Genomic DNA, 17447 nt, shown 5'->3' on the forward strand with positions numbered 1-17447 from the left:
CATATATCAAATTATCAAAGTAACGAATGCGAATCATATGAGCATGATGAAAACTAACTTGACAATAATTCCCATGTGTCCTCGGGAGCGCTCTGCTTTATATAAGAGTTCGCCCAGACTTATCCTTTGCTATAAAAGGATTGGGCCACCTTGCTGCACCTTTGTTACATTTGTTACTTGTTATCCATTACGAATTATCTTACTACCAAACTATCTATTACCGACAATTTCAGTGTCTGCAGAAAATACATTACTGAAAACTACTTGTTATTTTCTTCTGCTCCTCGTTGGATTCGATACTCTTACTTATCGAAAGGACTACGATTGATCTCTATACTTGTGGGTCATTACGGGCGGGGAGCGTCATTATTATGCCGCGTTCATGAAGAGCCAAGTTGCGCCCGCTTGAGTGCTTGTGGACTCCAAGCTCGTGGAGGCTTGAGTCGTCAACTGATCTAGGACCACCATCTAGTGGGACGCCCACTGCTGGCACTAGCTTAAAGACCAACCCTACAAAGTGGGGTTGGTGGAATCCGAGCGCGCTGTTGCCGAAGACAAACGAAATAGAGGATGCGGCAAAGTGTCTCAAGCGGGAGGGCACCACAACGACCATGCAGGGATAACACGACATCTAGTGGGGCTTCTGCTACTAGCATGATGACGACGTTGGCTCATATGGCGGCTCGGGTGACGACGCGAACGATGACAGAGGCCCCTATGGCCAAAGAGGCTTGCATACGAGGTCGTCGGTCGATACCTCGTTGAGTTCAGTCTAGGTTAGGTTAAAATTAGTTTGAACAGTGTATGTTAACAATTTCATCAGTTTAGCATGAACTTTGCATTTGTATGTTTGAGCCCTTTCAAATAGCTCGGACACTTGATGCCTACGGTTGGATGGCCGATGGCATCCGCAGTTCATAGACATGTCCAAACGTGCCCGTGGACATTTGCTGCCATTCATTCGGTGATCCGGGTTGAAGCTCTCTTTAAATCGAGTGTCCAAATTAGTTTTCTCCAAGTCTACCGACCCTCCTGTGTATTTTACTCCCAAATCACAGGAACGAGCCCCCGTGTCCTGCTTCATGGAATCCTTTCCAAAAAGCGAAAGCAGTTTCCGGTGAACACTCCACGTCTCCACGTCTGAGACGTCTCTCTCCACTCATCACCTCACTCCACCCTCTCTACTTTCTCGTCTTCCCTACCGTTCGCCCCTCTCCGACCCTCCATTACGGGAAAAAAGCCGACACCATAGACGGAAAGGCACGGAGCGGGGCACGAAAGCCCGCGCAAGATCCTCACCCTTTCCGGCGGATTTGACGGCCCGCATTCCCCTCCCCCGGGAGCCGGCCGTTCGTGCTACGCGCCGTAGCGGGCGGTTACACGAGCCTGTATATCACGCCGGGCTCCCGGGCCGTCAAACGGCCACCCGCGCCCGCCCCTCCCTCCCATGGAACAGGGGGCAGCGCGGCAAGACGAGGCACGCAAGGAGCGCGAGGCGCCGCCGCCGGTCCCTTTCCCCAGGGTGAGCTCGCTCGCTTCTCCCCCGTTTCTTGCTCCGTCTCGAGACGGATCCGGCGCGTTCTGGGTGGTTCTTGTGGGATTTGGGGGAAAAGGGGAATAATGTGCTCCGGTGTTTGGGTTGAACTGCCGAAAACCCAAATGCGCCTTCATTAATCGTAGGCTGGTCTATGTCGGCACCTCCTGATCGAATCTAGGCAGAAATTATGACTATTTGAGATTTTCCTTTAATTATTAGTCTCCGTCGGTCTGCAGCTTTTGATTGCTCTACAGTGTTGAATTTAGGTTTTAGAAGTGCTAAAAGTTGGGAAACTTTCAATGCAACATCGGGACAGCATAGACCTTAATTTGAGCATTTGACTTTCACCTGCAGGCGAGAATATAAAAACAATTGCAATTTGCAAGTGTTGTTCTCATGTTAGTGTTAGACCTAACCTCTCGCACTACTCTGCTTGTTTGTACTCGTGAATTCCAATTTTATCCTGTCCACTTTAGAAAGAACCGATCTTGTTTGTGTTTCTCATCTGTCTTTCTGCATCGCAATGCTCTCATCAATCACAACATGCTGGTGAACTATGCTACCAAAATGCTTTAAATGTATTTGTTTCCACTCCAGAAAAAATTTAAACATAAGAAACCTATCTTTTCTTGTAGGAAAACTTGGAGAGAGATCTGAAGCTACCCTCTCGTGTACGTGTTCCCGTTTGCAGCATTCGATTGTGATATCCAGTTTCTTGGTTTTCCTTGAGAAAACCTGAAGACCACAATCGTTTGGATTTCCTAATTTCTACTTCTGTGTATAGGTGGTTTCTTTGTTCTTTGGCGGTGATATCTCAACAACAGCACAGTCATTCGAGAAATGGGTGTCATTGGTACGTTTGCGGAGCGGGACATTTCGCCCATCTGGGTTCCCACGTCGCAATTCAAGGATTGAAGTGATGCCAAGTGGAAGCTTCTCACTTTTTGGCAGCGCAGACTTAAGGTTGCTTGCCTAAATTCATCTACATCCTAGTCATGATTATTTCTCAATTGATTATCTGGTGTCGCTAAACTAAACAAGTGACCTTAATCTACTTGTTGGATAAAGCTACTGTAGAAACATTATGCTGATTTATCCAAAGAACCTTCTGATGCAAATCTCGTATATGCAAATAGGTTATGGAACCTTACTTGAATACTCACCTTGGGAACAAGATTGAATCCTCTTTTCAGTTTCTCTACTTTCCAGAGTTAACTAGAGAGCATGCTAAATACCAACACATTGATACCTCGACTGCATTTTGGTGTAATGTTAGGTTAGATTGTATATTTAACTGTATATTTTTTCCTCTCCACAAAAATACTCTAACTCTGCTATATTAAGATAATACATTACACACACGTATAACTCTGCTTAAGCCTTCAGAGTCATCTTAGTTTGCCAGATTCTATTTGACTAATGATTAATTCAACACTCATCCTTTAAAACCTAACTGGATATAATGGTACATATTGATTACTGTAGTTCTAACCTTATGCCAGCATGCAGTATATGTATACTATGTGTTGATCTGCATTATATTGATATTCTCCAACCAAGAAACTTTTTTTATATAAATGAACGATGGCAGTACAGGCAAGACTCCATTAGTAGAATAATAATCTGCCTAGAGTTTGCAGAAAACTAATTACCCATGATGGCATCTTCTACATTTTTATTTGTTTAGCGTGCCTGCACTATATATATATATATATATATATATATTTGTGTAAATAAAAATCTAAATGTTACCTTGTGATTTTGTTTAGTAGTAGTATGTAGGGATTTGTTTCCTTGTGCCACACAAATGATCATAAGCTTGCAAATCAACGTTCTATGCTCGTTGTGCTAATGCTCTATCATTGTTTTGCTACTGTGCTCTGCTCTGCTCACTATAGGGAGGAAGTGGTTAAAGCAGAAGCGGCGAGCAGAGAAAAGAATCCTACGCTTGATCAGCCTCCTGAAATAAGTTTGTGGGAGAGGCTTGGGAATGCTTCTGCATTGGACATTGAATCATCTGGCTTTTCATGGAATATGCTGTCATCTCTGCACCATACAGAACACAGTAGTAGTTCAGAACACTCTGAAGATGAGATGACTAAAGCTCTTGAGGTTTGTTGCTGTCTGTTGTCATGCCGATTTGTATTCTTCCTAGGTTGCTAGCGAGAAAAATAAGTTTAGTTTATACTCTCTTTTCCACATCTGAGATCAACTTTCAAGGCAGTTGGCGGGCCTCCAACATGGATTAGCATTTTGTAGATCAGGCCTAATCATATTATTGTTCTGTAGTTTCATATTTGTTTACTCGTTCACTTGACATGCTGCTTTCTTCTTCCTCCCTTTTTAGATGACTGTGAACTCTGGTGGCGTTGTATTCTTTGCTCTATTTAGTGCGGGTAACAATGGTTTACCAAAAGAAGAAGCAGCTGTTATAAAGTTTGCAGCGTCAAAGATGGCAACACAGGCAGAACTTTTGGGATATGAATTTGCACGGTTGCTTGGAGTCCAGACACCACAAGTATATGCGAACACCCAGTGAATACTTTAAACTTATTTTATGTGAACAATTATCATTGGATTTCTAATTCAGTTTCCTCTAAAACTGCAGGCTAGGATAGTGCATAATTCTAGTCTGGAGTGGCAGGGGATAAAACATGCCGCAGAAAAAGCACGAGAAATAGCGGTTTCAAATAATGATGAGATTGGTGAGATGACTTGCTCAGAATTGTTGGAAGCTCTTGAGCTAAGCCGATGTCTTCTTCTAATGAGGTACTGCTAGCCCCTTAGGAAAAATATGATCATGTATGCATTTTCTCACTCTGAACTGCATATAAGATGTTAATTCTCACCTTGTTTGCCAGTTATTTTCATGGCTCACCCCTGCTAGAGAGTCCAAAGGCATTCAGTTCACGGCAAGCTGCGTGTATTACTTCTTCATCCCTTGGAAGGGTCTTGATGCTAGATCTGATACTCAGGAATGAGGATAGGCTCCCATGCCGCCAGCTTGGCTGGCGTGGCAATCCGGCAAACTTGATGATTTCGGATAGATCATCCTTGCCCAGTATGGACAGATTTGAGGAGTCTAAGGGCACTTTGGAAAACTCCAACCCACTGTTTTCTAATATTTTCCAAAAAGAAAAACAGTTCCACTCTGCAAACGGAAGATTAGATTCTCCGGAGGTGGACCTCATGTCAGGAAAAGCAGATGCATTGAGAAGTGTACAAGAAAATGCTGAAAGTGCGAGCGGGACTTTCCACATTGTAGCAATTGACACTGGGGTGCCCCGTCGCCCACCTGCAGGGAGACGTGTCAAAGATCATGAACGGTATCCCAAAGTTGTAGAACTCATTTTGAATAACTCGGACCACTCCGCGAATATCTTATATGAAATTTCCGGTGGTAAGCTTGGGATTCCTGGACCTGATGAGGCAATCACTTCCACTGATTCTTGCTGCTCTCTTTCTGATGAAGACAATGCTGCTGCGATTCATGAATTCCGAGTGGCATTTCGTGCAGCTCTTAGGGATCTGGAGGGTTTCCATCTATTTCTTCTCCAGCTATACCAAAAATTGGATGGTGTTCTGCGAGTTTTCTCGTCCATAATTACTAAAAGCTCTGAGGAATCTGATCATAATGATATTGCAATTTCTGATTTCCCATCTCCGGGAGCCAGCTACAGTACCCCTTGTCCACCTAATAAGCACGTGAACAGTGACCCTCATAGTGACTCTGGAACGCAAAAAAATGCCACAAAGACATCTTCTGCGGGATCCCGCGGAAGCTCAGATTCTCCTATGTCCAGGGACAGTTGGAGTGGTAAACACTTGAAGGGGAGTGCAGATGCTCCCCGAAGTAGAATGACAATGAGACTTCGTGATTTTTATAAGACTCCGAAGGTAAGGGCTTCTTTTGATTTAAAATTTCCTAAGGATTCCTTTGCATTACATTCCCTAGGAATTTTTTCATCCACTCAAAACTCTTGTAAAGAATCTTCTTTTCCTGTGGTAGCGATCAAACAAACGTCGTTGCAAATAAAATCCTGTAGGATTCAAGTGGGCATGACATTACAAATTTACAATCTTATGTTATTCCTATTCTTGTGCTTTTAGAATCCCGCGAATCCGAGTTTGAGGTTTCTAACTAAAAAAGTGAGGATCTAGTTGTGTTCGAAACACCATGAACGATGGTGTTGTCACATTGAAGCTGTGGGGTCAACTAAGCCCTTACCTTTGCAAAACCATCCCATAGAAGTAAAATTTCGCGTAAAAACCCAGAAGCAATGCAATTATATTTTCTCGAACTCAGTGCAATTTTTTCAATCGTGCATTTGACCCCCCACAAGTTGCAGCTCTGGTACCGGCATTGGCAATAAATATTACTTTTCTGATTGTGTTGTGTAGTCAAGTTGATTTTTTCAGTGTATAGCATATTATATTTGGGGCTGTCTTCTCTAAATTCATACAAGTGTAGCATTGATATTCAACCTCATATTTTGCCGAAAGGTTGCCCTTCAACTGACCAGCACTGACTGGTTCATGTGTATGAGGTTGACTTGTGTTTGGCAATAAAAATAATGCTGAACTTAAGTTAAGAATTTCTGTTATGATGCAATAGGTTGATGTCGATCCTGAATTGCTCAAGGAGATAGAACAATGGAATGAAGCGTTTAAGACCGACGTGATCAGATTTTGTCAGGAGAACAATTTTCATTCTGGATTCTTTGATGGAACTGAGAACAACATGGCGGCAGATGCCTACGAGTTAAAGGTGGGTGCCAAAAGATCTGGATTAGAACATAGATGAAGCTCTTTTTTCTCAAGCAGCTAGTGAGTCTGATGATGAATAACTTGCAGGTGCGCCTTGAACACATCATTGAAAGGACATCGTTGGTCTCTGATGCTGCAAATACTGAGCGACCTTCTCTCGTGGTCAACAACTTATTTATAGGTGGGGCTCTCGCTGCAAGGTCTAAGTACACCCTCCAGCATTTGGGCATTACCCATATACTATGTTTGTGTTCGAATGAGATTGGTCAATCTGATACCCAGTTTCCTGATCTTTTTCAGTACAAGAACTTTTCAGTAAGAGCGTCAACCTTTGGTTTAGTACTGTGTTATATAATTCTGATTTTTTGTATTGATGGAAAACCAACTGTGCTATCTTGTGCAGATTAGTGATGATGATGATGCAAACATCAGCGATCTTTTTGAAGAAGCATCAGATTTTATTGACCAGGTCGACCGTGTTGGGGGTAAGGTCCTCATCCATTGCTTTGAAGGGAAAAGCCGGAGCGCCACGGTCGTCCTTGCCTACTTGATGCTCAGAAAGTAGGAATTTTAGCTTTGTCACATCTGCATTTGATGCCGTATACTTTCCCACTTCCAAGACTAAAACTAAGATGCCACTTTTCTCAGGGGCTTCACGCTTGCGAAGGCCTGGAACTTACTAAAGAAAGTACACCGCCGCGCGCAACCGAACGACGGCTTCGCCAAGGCCCTGCTAGCTCTGGACAAGAAACTGCACGGCAAGGCGTCGATGGACTGGCAGCAGAAGCGGCCTGAGATGAAGGTGTGCCCGATATGCGGCAAGAACGTGGGGCTGAGCACCAGCTCGCTGAAGCTGCACCTGCAGAAGGCGCACAGGCGGCTGTCGCAGGGCAGCGTGGACAGCGCCATGACCATGGAGATCCAGAAGTCGATCGAGTCGCTCCGGATCAGCCGCGGCGGGAGCCTCAGCCCTTCGCAGAAGCTGGCCAAGGCGTTCGCTGACGAGCTCACCTTCTGATCTCTTGTTCTTTTGTTGTATGTACACAGGTTGGCACACTTGTACTGTAGTGAATACATGCGCTAAGAGGAACCCAACTTAGGAGAGTGAGACTCAGGTGTAATATACAGTATCAAACAAGAAATGTTCATGTTTCAAGTACAAATGTTCGGGATTCGGATCAATGCCTACAAATAAATTTCCATTTGTGCTGAGGAAAGAGAAAACATGTAGACTTTTGAATTAAAGCCAGAATAACATGTACGAATCGAAACCACCAAGCAAATTAAGGTAGTAGAGTATGGAAATTCAACTCGGTGCCCAGGCTGATATGCTCCTGGTCCGAAAACAAATCAAAACAAATACTAAAAAAATCTATTTTTTTGTGTGATAGATAATTTGATGTGTTGTCAATGTGGGTGCAGATGAGTTCGGGAGCAGAAACTCCGCGTCCCAGTAGAGTACGTATTTCCTAGTGGAAGACGTAGGCGTCGTACTCGAGGACGAGCAGGTTCCCGGGGTCCGCGGACTCGACCATCCGGCTGTGCGTGTACCCGCGCGCCATCCGGAACGCGCCGGTGCCCCCCACGATCGGCCGCTCCATCACCGAGCCCAGCACCGCGCGGCCGAACATCGCCAGCGTGCTGCCGTTGTACGGCCCGTCCGTGAACACGAAGTTGAGCAACGTGGTGATCGCCACCTCCGAGAGCGAGGCGCCCGCGGTGAGCCCCTGCGCGCGGCCGATGAGGCGGGACGCCGGGTCGGCGCCCTCGCGGAGCATGTCGTCGACCACGCCCACGTAGCCGAACCCGAAGGCCGAGCCGCTGGCGCCCGCCGGCGGGGACGCCACCGCCGCCGTCGTGCCGTTCGGCCCGGCGGTGTATATCTCGTGGAAGTAGAAGTGGAGGTGCGTCATGCCGCCATTGCCGGCGGCGGCGGGGACACCGTCTGCGGCCGCTGTTGCCGTCGTGGTTGCCGCCGCCAGGAAGAGTAAGGTGACGAGTGGCGCGAGGAATGGTAGCGGCTGGGCCATGAGCGACCGAGAAGATGTGGTGATAATGCCGAGTTGCTGGATGCATCCATGGTGTGTGTTCTTGTAGTTGTAGGAATGGAACAACAGCTTGGATGATTATACTATATCTGTTAAAAAATGAGAGTCAACCGTCGGAAGGAAAATAAAAAGGAAAGTACATGTTCAAAATCCCATCGTGACGCCAACTACTAGCAGTAGTAATTTATACAACTCTTTTGCAAAACCAAAGATGCTATTTTCTCGGCAACACCGTGTGGTTGCAGCTTCAATTCTGACTTCTGAGCAACAACTTGAAAATTTAAAATTGGATGTTAGCTGTTCAATAGTGCTGATATATAATGTATTGTCTAGTCTTTTTCATCAGATCGGTTTTTTGGTTGCATTGACTATAGCATGCACTTGTACATGGTATCAAAGTCAAGATGTCTTGCATCATATCAGTCTTTTGGTTGCACTGGATAGAGCATGCACTTCTACATGGTATCGAAGCCAAGAGGTCTTCCATCAGATCGGTATTTTGGTTGCATTGGCTAGAGCATGCACTTCTACATGGTATCGAAGCCAAAAAGTCTTCTAACAGATCAGTATTTTAATCGCATTGGCTAGAGCATGCACTTCTAAAAAACAAAAGAAAAATGGGAGCTCACATGCAATCCTTCGTGACACCAGCAACTAGTCCCCTCCAAAAGCCATCAAATTCACCTTTTCTTGGCCAAAAAGATCAGATCTATGTAAAAGTTCATCGGAAGTACATGGCATCTCAAACATAATAAGAAATATATTGAGATCCTGGGACCACCGAATGACCACTACAGCCGTCAGAACAAGCCGCCGACGCGCCGATGTCGTCGCTTTTACTGGAGTCGGTTTGACCTTGTCGATGACAGTCGAGAAGTCTTTGTGCACATGCCCTTAAGGACCGTCGACCTGAAGGCACATTCGTAATCATTGAACCCTTGCATAGATCTGAAACACCTGACACCAAATCTCGTCACATGACGAGAAACCCTAACCTCACCGCCCCAAGAAGATGGTGGGAATCTATGCTGAAACTCCGTCTACTACGTCCAGACGGACGCACTCAAGGATGATCGGAGCCTGGAAGACAAACTCAAAGAAGAGGCGCCGCCATCCGCCCGAGTGTCGCACCTGCGAGGACTAAAAACCCTAACCTAAACTACTAACCGGAGATTCCCTTGCCCTCGTCGCTCAATGGAGTCGCACGCCAATGCACCCAATTATCAATAGTAAAATAAATAGGAGAACATCTATTTCTCAGCAACAACTTGTGGTTGTAGTTTCAATTCTAAGCAAACTTGCAATTATCCTTCACTCAAAAAATAAAACAATAAAAAACTTGCAATTATCCATTGAATAGTGGAAGTTAGTGTTGTTCAAAAAAATAGAAAAAAGAGTCATCGTGGAATCCTACATGACACCAAGAAGGAAACAATTGTCCCCTCCAAATTGTAAGGCCACCCAAACTCCCTTGACCTTGCGCCGGCAACACCTCAAACAACAAAGCAAAAGAACGGAGGAGAGGGAAATGCCAACTGCAACTCGTGGGCCTGCAGCTCGACCCACTCATATGTGTCGTCTACCCCAGTGGCTTGCAAGCCTGAACTGGGCCCGTTAATCGGGTGTAACGGCCGGCGTCTGCTTATAATCTGAGAGGTGTGCTTTGTGTAGACTTGTCTAGGAAGAAAGGAAGGCTTCGACCTGCATTTGAATTACTGTACCCATCGTAATCGTGACTTGTTGCTAGGGTGGATGGAAGGAAATTCAGTGAGAAACACCCTTTCTAAGGAGATGGAGAGCCAAATCCTTATATTTGGCATCAACATCCATTTCGTCCTGAAGCTTCCCCAACATCCACATCAGATGGGGTATAAGGATTAGTGTCACAACAAGTTATGAATGAGCTCTCACCGGAGGCATGCGAGGTTTATTAGCTACTGAAGACTGACTTCAATGGCTCCTTGGATCGACGCTTCAAGGATCAACCCGATAAGATGCTCATGGTCATCCACAGGATGCTCAACGAACATCATCACTGTGCTCATCAATGACGTGCGTGAGGAGTTAGGCGGCTACATCGCTCGGATCCGCACAAATTTGGGCAAGGTGAACGTGCCAACTCCTAAGGTCTGACCGGTTGATACACCCATGTAATGTCGGTGGATAAGGCTGCTCCGCTTAAGCTTTTTTCCGGTAGGTGAGAGCAGCCAGTCGACGACCAAGGCACCGATAGAGAACACCGGGGGAAGGCAGATAACGTTTATGTCCCTCCTCCTATCAGGGGTATGTGCTAGTCCAACCTTTCTTCACCCTCTATGTTACGGGACACTGTTCGTTCTAAGTTTGCTCACTCGGGTGGTACTGGATTTGTGTCGAATTGCCATGGTTCGATGGATCTAACCTGCAATTATGGCAAACACGATGTGAGAATCAATTCCGGTTATGGAGTACACCGCATAATATGTGGATTTCACTGGCGTCAACACAATTCAAAGGAGTAATAGTGAGATGGATAGAATCAGTTCAGAGGAAAGTTCCCAAGGGAACATGGGATGAGTTATGTGGTTTCTTGCAAGGCTAGTTCGGCAGAAATCAACATCAACAGTTGATCTGTAGTTTATTCTATATTGCTCAGACTTCTGTAGTGGAAGATTCTGTGGGCAGATTCTCGATATTGAATGATCAATTGACTGCTTCTGAAGAAGCCCCTGATTCTTCGCACTATGTCACATGTTTCATGGACGGATTGGCTTTGCTTATGAGTTGACTCTATCATCTCAAGAATTGCGTGCAATGCAAACTCCACAACATTGAGTGCAAGGCTGAAAGCACATTTGTTCCCTTGGTAGTTTTGGTAATTCATGTCGAAATACATGTTGTTGGACTAACATTTTCATGTCCAAATACATGAGTTGACTCTATCATCTCAAGAAGTGGACCCCCTCAAGCTACAAAGGGCAAAAGCTTCAAGACCCTACATTTTTGGTTAAGGGATCAAAGATCACATTGAATCCATAGGAAAGGCAATACTATTCAAAGGGCATGAGTTTTGATCATGAGTCATTTGCTCAAGTGCTTGAAGATATTGCTCCCAAACCCTCAACAACTTCCCCACATTCCAAACTGTCCAAAACCCTAAGTCAAACTCGGTCGCACCAAACCACTCACATCTGGAACCACCAAGATACTCAAGATAGTGTCATAAGCCAAACCCTAGAAACTCAATACAACTTAGATGAAATTTGGTCCTACCGAAGTGCAGTGACCAAGTTTCTGTACCCAGTCAAAGTCATTTCGGAATCACCAAGATGAACCGATCGCATCATGTACCGGTCTCACCGAGTGGATTCATCCGGTCCCATCGAAAAGCCTAATGTTCGAATCTTTTACACTGTTTGGTCTGACCGATATTTCTTTTTTTGTGTCACCGAGTTGTGCTTAAAGTTTGTAATTTTAGTTTTTTGGTGAAGGCTATATATACCCCCACCACCACTTACTCTTAGTGAGAGCAACCAGAGCGAAACTACACTTCCTATATCCATTTTCTGAGAGAGAACCACCTACACTGGTGTTGAGATCAAGGCATTCCAATCCAACCATTTGAACCTTGATTTCTAGCCTCCCCAAGTTGCTTTCCACTCCAATCCTTCTTCTACCCCAAGCTAAATATGTGAGAGAGTGATTGAGTGATTGAGTGTTGAGGAGACTGTCTTTTGAAGCACAAGAGCAATGAATTCATCATCATCAACAACATCTATTACCTTTTGGAGAGTAGATTGGTTAGGTGTCACTTGGGAGCCTCCAAACTTGTGGATTTGAACCAAGGAGTTTGTAAGGACAAGGAGATCGCCTACTTTGTGAACTACCCAGAGTGAGGCTAGTCCTTCGTGGGCGTAAACCATGATGAAATAGACAACGTTGCTTCTTCGTGGGTGGAGCCCTCCGTGGACTCGTGCAACCTTTACCCTATGTGGGTTGAAATATCCATCAACGTGGATGTATGACAGCGCCACCTATGAGAACCATGCCAAAAATCACTGTGTCTTCATTGCGTTTAGTCTGCCTATCTCTACGTCCTTTACTTTTATCGCACTTGCATGTTATACTATTTCCGATGCCCTATCTCTTGATATGCATGTTGGGGAACGCAGTAATTTCAAAAAATTTCCTACGCACACGCAAGATCCATATAGGTGACGCATAGCAACGAGAGGGGAAGAGTATTTCCACGTACCCTCGTAGACCGAAAGCGGAAGCGTTATGAAACGCGGTTGATGTAGTCGAACGTCTTCGCGATCCAACCGATCAAGTACTGAACGTACGACACCTCCGCGATCTGCGCACGTTCAGCTCGGTGACGTCCCTCGTACTCTTGATCCAGTTGAGGCTGAGGGAGAGTTTCGTCAGTACGATGGCGTGATGATGAAGTTACTGATGTAGGGCTTCGCCTAAGCACTACAACAATACGACCGAGGTGGAAATCTGTGGAGGGGGCACCGGACACGGCTAAGACAACTCTCAACTTATGTGTCTATGGGGTGCCCCTCCCCCGTATATAAAGGAGGGGAGGAGGGAAGGGCCGGTCCTCTCTATGGCGCGCCCAAGGGGGAGTCCTACTCCCAGTAGGAGTAGGTTTTCCCCCTTTCCCTGGTTGGAGTAGGAGAAGAAGGAAGAGGGAGAGAGAGGGAAGGAAAGGGGGGGGCACCCAATTCGGATTGGGATTGGGGGGGGGGGGCGCCCTCCACCTGGCCGCCTCCTCCTCTCTCCCACTAAGGCCCAATAAGGCCCATTGACTCCCCGGGGGCTCCGGTAACCCCCTGGTACCCCGGTAAATGCCCGAACTCATCCGGAACCATTCCGATGTCCAAACATGGCCTTCCAATATATCGATCTTTATGTCTCGACCATTTCGAGACTCCTCGTCATGTCCGTGATCACACCCGGGACTCCGAACTACCTTCAGTACATCAAAACACATAAACTCATAATACCGACTGCCTTCGAGCGTTAAGCGTGCGGACCCTACGGGTTCGAGAACTATGTAGACATGACCGAGACTCACTTCCGGTCAATAACCAATAGCAGAACCTGGATGCTCATATTGGTTCCTACATATTCTACGAAGATCTTTATCGGTCAAACCGCATAACAACATATGTTCGTTCCCTTTGTCATTGGTATGTTACTTGCCCGAGATTCGATCGTCGGTATCTCAATACCTAGTTCAATCTCGTTACCGGCAAGTGCTACCTCTTGAGCATGCGTTGGTTTTCCCTTGAAGAGGAAAGGGTGATGCAGCACAGTAGCGTAAGTATTTCCCTTATTTTTTGAGAACCAAGGTATCAATCCAGTAGGAGGTAACACGCAAGTCACCTAGTACCTGCACAAACAAACAAGAACCTTGCAACCAACGCGATAAAGGGGTTGTCGATCCCTTCACGGTCACTTATGAAAGTGAGATCTGATAGAGATAATGAGATAAATATTTTTGGTATTTTTATGATATAGATTGGAAAATAAAGATTGGAAAATAAACAGTAATAGAAATAGCAAGTTGATATGAAAATAATATGATGGAAGATAGACCCGGGGCCATAGGTTTCACTAGTGGCTTCTCAAGATAGCAAATTCTACGGTGGGTGAACAAATTACTGTCGAGCAATTGATAGAAAAGCGAATACTTATGAGAATATCTAGGCATGATCATGTATATAGGCATCACGTCCGCGACAGGTAGACCGAAACGATTCTGCATCTACTACTATTACTCCACACATCGACCGCTATCCAGCATGCATCTAGAGTATTAAGTTCATAAGAACAGAGTAACGCATTAGGAAAGATGACATAATGTAGAGGGATAAACTCAAGCAATATGATATAAACCCCATATTTTTATCCTCGATGGCAACAATACAGTACGTGCCTTGCTGCTCCTGCTGTCACTGGGAAAGGACACCGCAAGATTGAACCCAAAGCTAAGCACTTCTCCCATTGCAAGAACGATCAATCTAGTAGGCCAAACCAAACTGATAATTCGAAGAGACTTGCAAAGATATTTAAATCATGCATAAAAGATTTTAGAGAAGAATCAAATATTGTTCATAGATAATCTTGATCATAAACCCACAATTCATCGGATCTCGACAAACACACCGCAAAAAGAATTACATGGAATAGATCTCCAAGAGAATCGAGGAGAACTTTGTATTGAGATCCAAAGAGAGAGAAGAAGCCATCTAGCTAATAACTATGGACCCGAAGGTCTGTGGTAAACTACTCACACATCATCGGAGAGGCTATGGTGTTGATGTAGAAGCCCTCCGTGATCGATTCCCCCTCCGGCGGAGCGCCGGAAAAGGCCCCAAGATGGGATCTCATGGGTACATAAGGTTGCAGCAGTGGAAATAGGGTTTCGTGGTGCTCCTGGATGTTTTTGGGGTATATGGGTATATATAGGAGGAAGAAGTATGTCGATGGAGCTGCGAGGGGCCCATGAGGGTGGGGGGCGCGCCTACCCCCCTGGGCGCGCCCTCCTGCCTCGTGGCCTCCTCGCTTCTTTCTTGACGTCCACTCCAGGTCTCCTGGATCACGTTTGTTCCAAAAATAACTCTGCCGAAGGTTTGATTCCGTTTGGATTCCGTTTGATATTCCTTTTCTACGAAACACTGAAATAGGCAAAAAAAACAGCAATTTGCACTGGGTGATAACCCACAAGTATAGGGGATCAATTGTAGCCTCTTTCGATAAGTAAGAGTGTCAAACCCAACGAGGAGCTAAAGGTAGAACAAATATTCCCTCAAGTTCTATCGACCACCGATACAACTGTACGCACGCTTAACGTTCGCTTTACCTAGAACAAGTATGAAACTAGAAGTACTTTGTAGGTATTTTTGGATAGGTTTGCAAAATAAAGAGCGGGTAAACAAAAGCTAGGGGCTGTTTAGATAAAGACACAACTAAGTTAGTTTTAGTAGAGAGCTTTTTGTCACGAGAAAGTTATTTGTCCCTAGGCAATCGATAACTAGACTGGTAATCACTATTGCAATTTTATTTGAGGGAGAGGCATAAGCTAACATACTTTCTCTTCTTGGATCATATGCACTTATGATTGGAACTCTAGCAAGCATACGCAACTACTAAAGATCGTTAAGGTAAAACCCAACCATAGCATTATAAGGCATCAAGTCCTCTTTATTCCCATACGCAAACAACCTACTTACTCGGGTCTGTGCTTCTGTCACTCACTCCACCCACCATAAGCAAAATCATGAACATATTGCAAACCCTACAACAGGGATCCCTCACGCTTGCGCGACACGGAGAGCACCACAGGACATCACCAATAATAAAACATGCAACTCAAACCAATCACGATCATCAATTAACCCATAGGACAAAACATATCTACTCAAACATCATAGGATAGCCATACATAATAGGGAAGTAATATATAGCATTGAGCATCATGTTTTAGTAGAGATTACAGCGGGTAAAAGAGGGGTTACACCGCTGCATAGAGGGGGGAAGAGTTGGTGATGATGGCGGTGAAGTTGTTGGTGTAGATTGCGGTGATGATGATGGCCCCTGAGGCGTTCCGGCGCCACCGGAAGAGAGGGGGAGAGAGCCCCCCGTCTTCTTATTCTTCCTTGACCTTCTCCCTAGATGGGAGAAGGGTTTCCCCTCTGGTCCATGGCCTCCATGGCATGGGAGGGGCGAGAGCCCCTCCGAGATTGGATCTGTCTTTCTGTTTCTTTCTGTTTCTACGTTCCCTGATTCTGCTCTTTCACCGTTTCTTAAATTCCCGGAGATCCGTAACTCCGATTGGGCTGAATTTTGGACATGATTTTTATCCGGATATTAGCTTTCTTGCGGCGAAAGAAGGGCACCAACCGCCTTACGGGGTGGGCACGAGGGACCAGGGCGCGCCTGACCCCCTGGGGCGCGCCCCTGCCTCGTGGCCCCCCTCGGGCATCGTCTCGCGTTGATTCTTCTTCCCAAAAATCACATATATTACAAAAAATCTCCGTCAGTTTTTATCCCGTTTGGACTCCGTCTAATATGGATTTTCTTCGAAACAAAAAACATGCAACAAACAGGAACTAGCACTGGGCACTGGATCAATATGTTAGTCCCAAAAATAATATAAAAAGTTGCCAAAAGTATATGAAAGTTGTGTAATATTGGCATGAAACAATCAAAAATTATAGATACGACGGAGACGTATTAGCATCCCCCAACTTAATTCCTGCTCGTCGTCGAGTAGGTAAATGATAAAAAAAGATAATTTTTGATGTGGAATGCTACCTAGCATAATATTGATCATGTAATCTAATCATGGCATGAATATTAAGACACGGGTGATTCAAAGCAATAGTCTATCATTTGACATTAAGACAATAATACTTCGAGCATACTAATAAAGCAATCGTGTCCTCTCAAAATAACATAGCCAAAGAAAGCTCATCCCTACAAAATCATATAGTTTGGCCATGCTTCATTTTCGTCACACAAAATGCTCCCATCATGCACAACCCCGATGACAAGCCGAGCAATTGGTTCATACCTTTTAACGCGCTTCAGCCTTTTCAACCCTCACGCAATACATGAGCGTGAGCCATGGACATAGCACTATAGGTGGAATAGAATATGATTATGGAGTTTGTGTGGAGTAGACAAAAAAGGAGAAAGTCTCACATCGACGCGGCTAATCAACGGGCTATGAAGATGCCCATCAATTGATGTCAATGTGAGGAGTAGGGATTGCCATGCAACGGATGCACTAGAGCTATAAGTATATGAACACTCAAACGGAAACTAAGTGGGTGTGCATCCAACTTGCTTGCTCACGAAGACCTCGGGCATTTGAGAAAGCCCATCATCGGAATATACAAGCCAAGTTCTATAATGAAAATTCTGTTGGAAATATGCCCTAGAGGCAATAATAAAATGGTTATTATTATATTTCCTTGTTCATGATAATTGTCTATTGTTCATGCTATAATTGTGTTATCCAGAAACTGTAATACATGTGTGAATACATAGACCACAACACGTCCCTAGTGAGCCTCTAGTTGACTAACTCGTTGATCAAA

General features: G+C 45.0%; 1 protein-coding gene and 1 pseudogene across 2 annotated transcripts; one reads left to right on the forward strand and one right to left on the reverse strand.

Annotated features, from left to right (window-relative positions):
* The first annotated feature begins 1134 nt into the window (after positions 1-1134).
* Positions 1135-7486, forward strand: LOC125519010 (dual specificity protein phosphatase PHS1). Of its 2 annotated transcripts, XM_048683897.2 has the most exons (11): positions 1135-1522; positions 2173-2208; positions 2322-2500; positions 3436-3649; positions 3885-4055; positions 4146-4306; positions 4399-5434; positions 6153-6305; positions 6392-6619; positions 6708-6865; positions 6953-7486. In XM_048683897.2, exons 1-11 carry the CDS (start codon positions 1448-1450, stop codon positions 7320-7322), a joined length of 2781 nt encoding a protein of 926 aa, XP_048539854.1. In that variant the 5' UTR covers positions 1135-1447; the 3' UTR covers positions 7323-7486. The 2 variants fall into 2 exon arrangements, with proteins under 2 accessions (XP_048539854.1, XP_048539858.1); XM_048683901.2 differs by lacking the exon at positions 2173-2208.
* On the reverse strand, positions 7453-8392 carry LOC125519024 (dirigent protein 21 pseudogene; annotated as a pseudogene).
* Positions 8393-17447: the final 9055 nt, after the last annotated feature.

The sequence above is a fragment of the Triticum urartu genome, chromosome 1A (genome assembly GCF_056163025.1).
Source record: "Triticum urartu cultivar PI428250 chromosome 1A, HENAU_Tu73, whole genome shotgun sequence".
In the NCBI taxonomy this organism is placed as follows: Eukaryota; Viridiplantae; Streptophyta; class Magnoliopsida; order Poales; family Poaceae; genus Triticum; species Triticum urartu.

Excerpts from the sequence above, each read along its gene's own strand:
- LOC125519010 (XM_048683897.2), top strand. The coding sequence starts at position 1,448 with ATGGAACAGGGGGCAGCGCGGCAAGACGAGGCACGCAAGGAGCGCGAG. Across the intron at positions 4,307-4,398 it reads CGATGTCTTCTTCTAATGAG|TTATTTTCATGGCTCACCCC; the intron begins GTACTGCTAGCC and ends CTTGTTTGCCAG. Across the intron at positions 5,435-6,152 it reads ATTTTTATAAGACTCCGAAG|GTTGATGTCGATCCTGAATT; the intron begins GTAAGGGCTTCT and ends ATGATGCAATAG.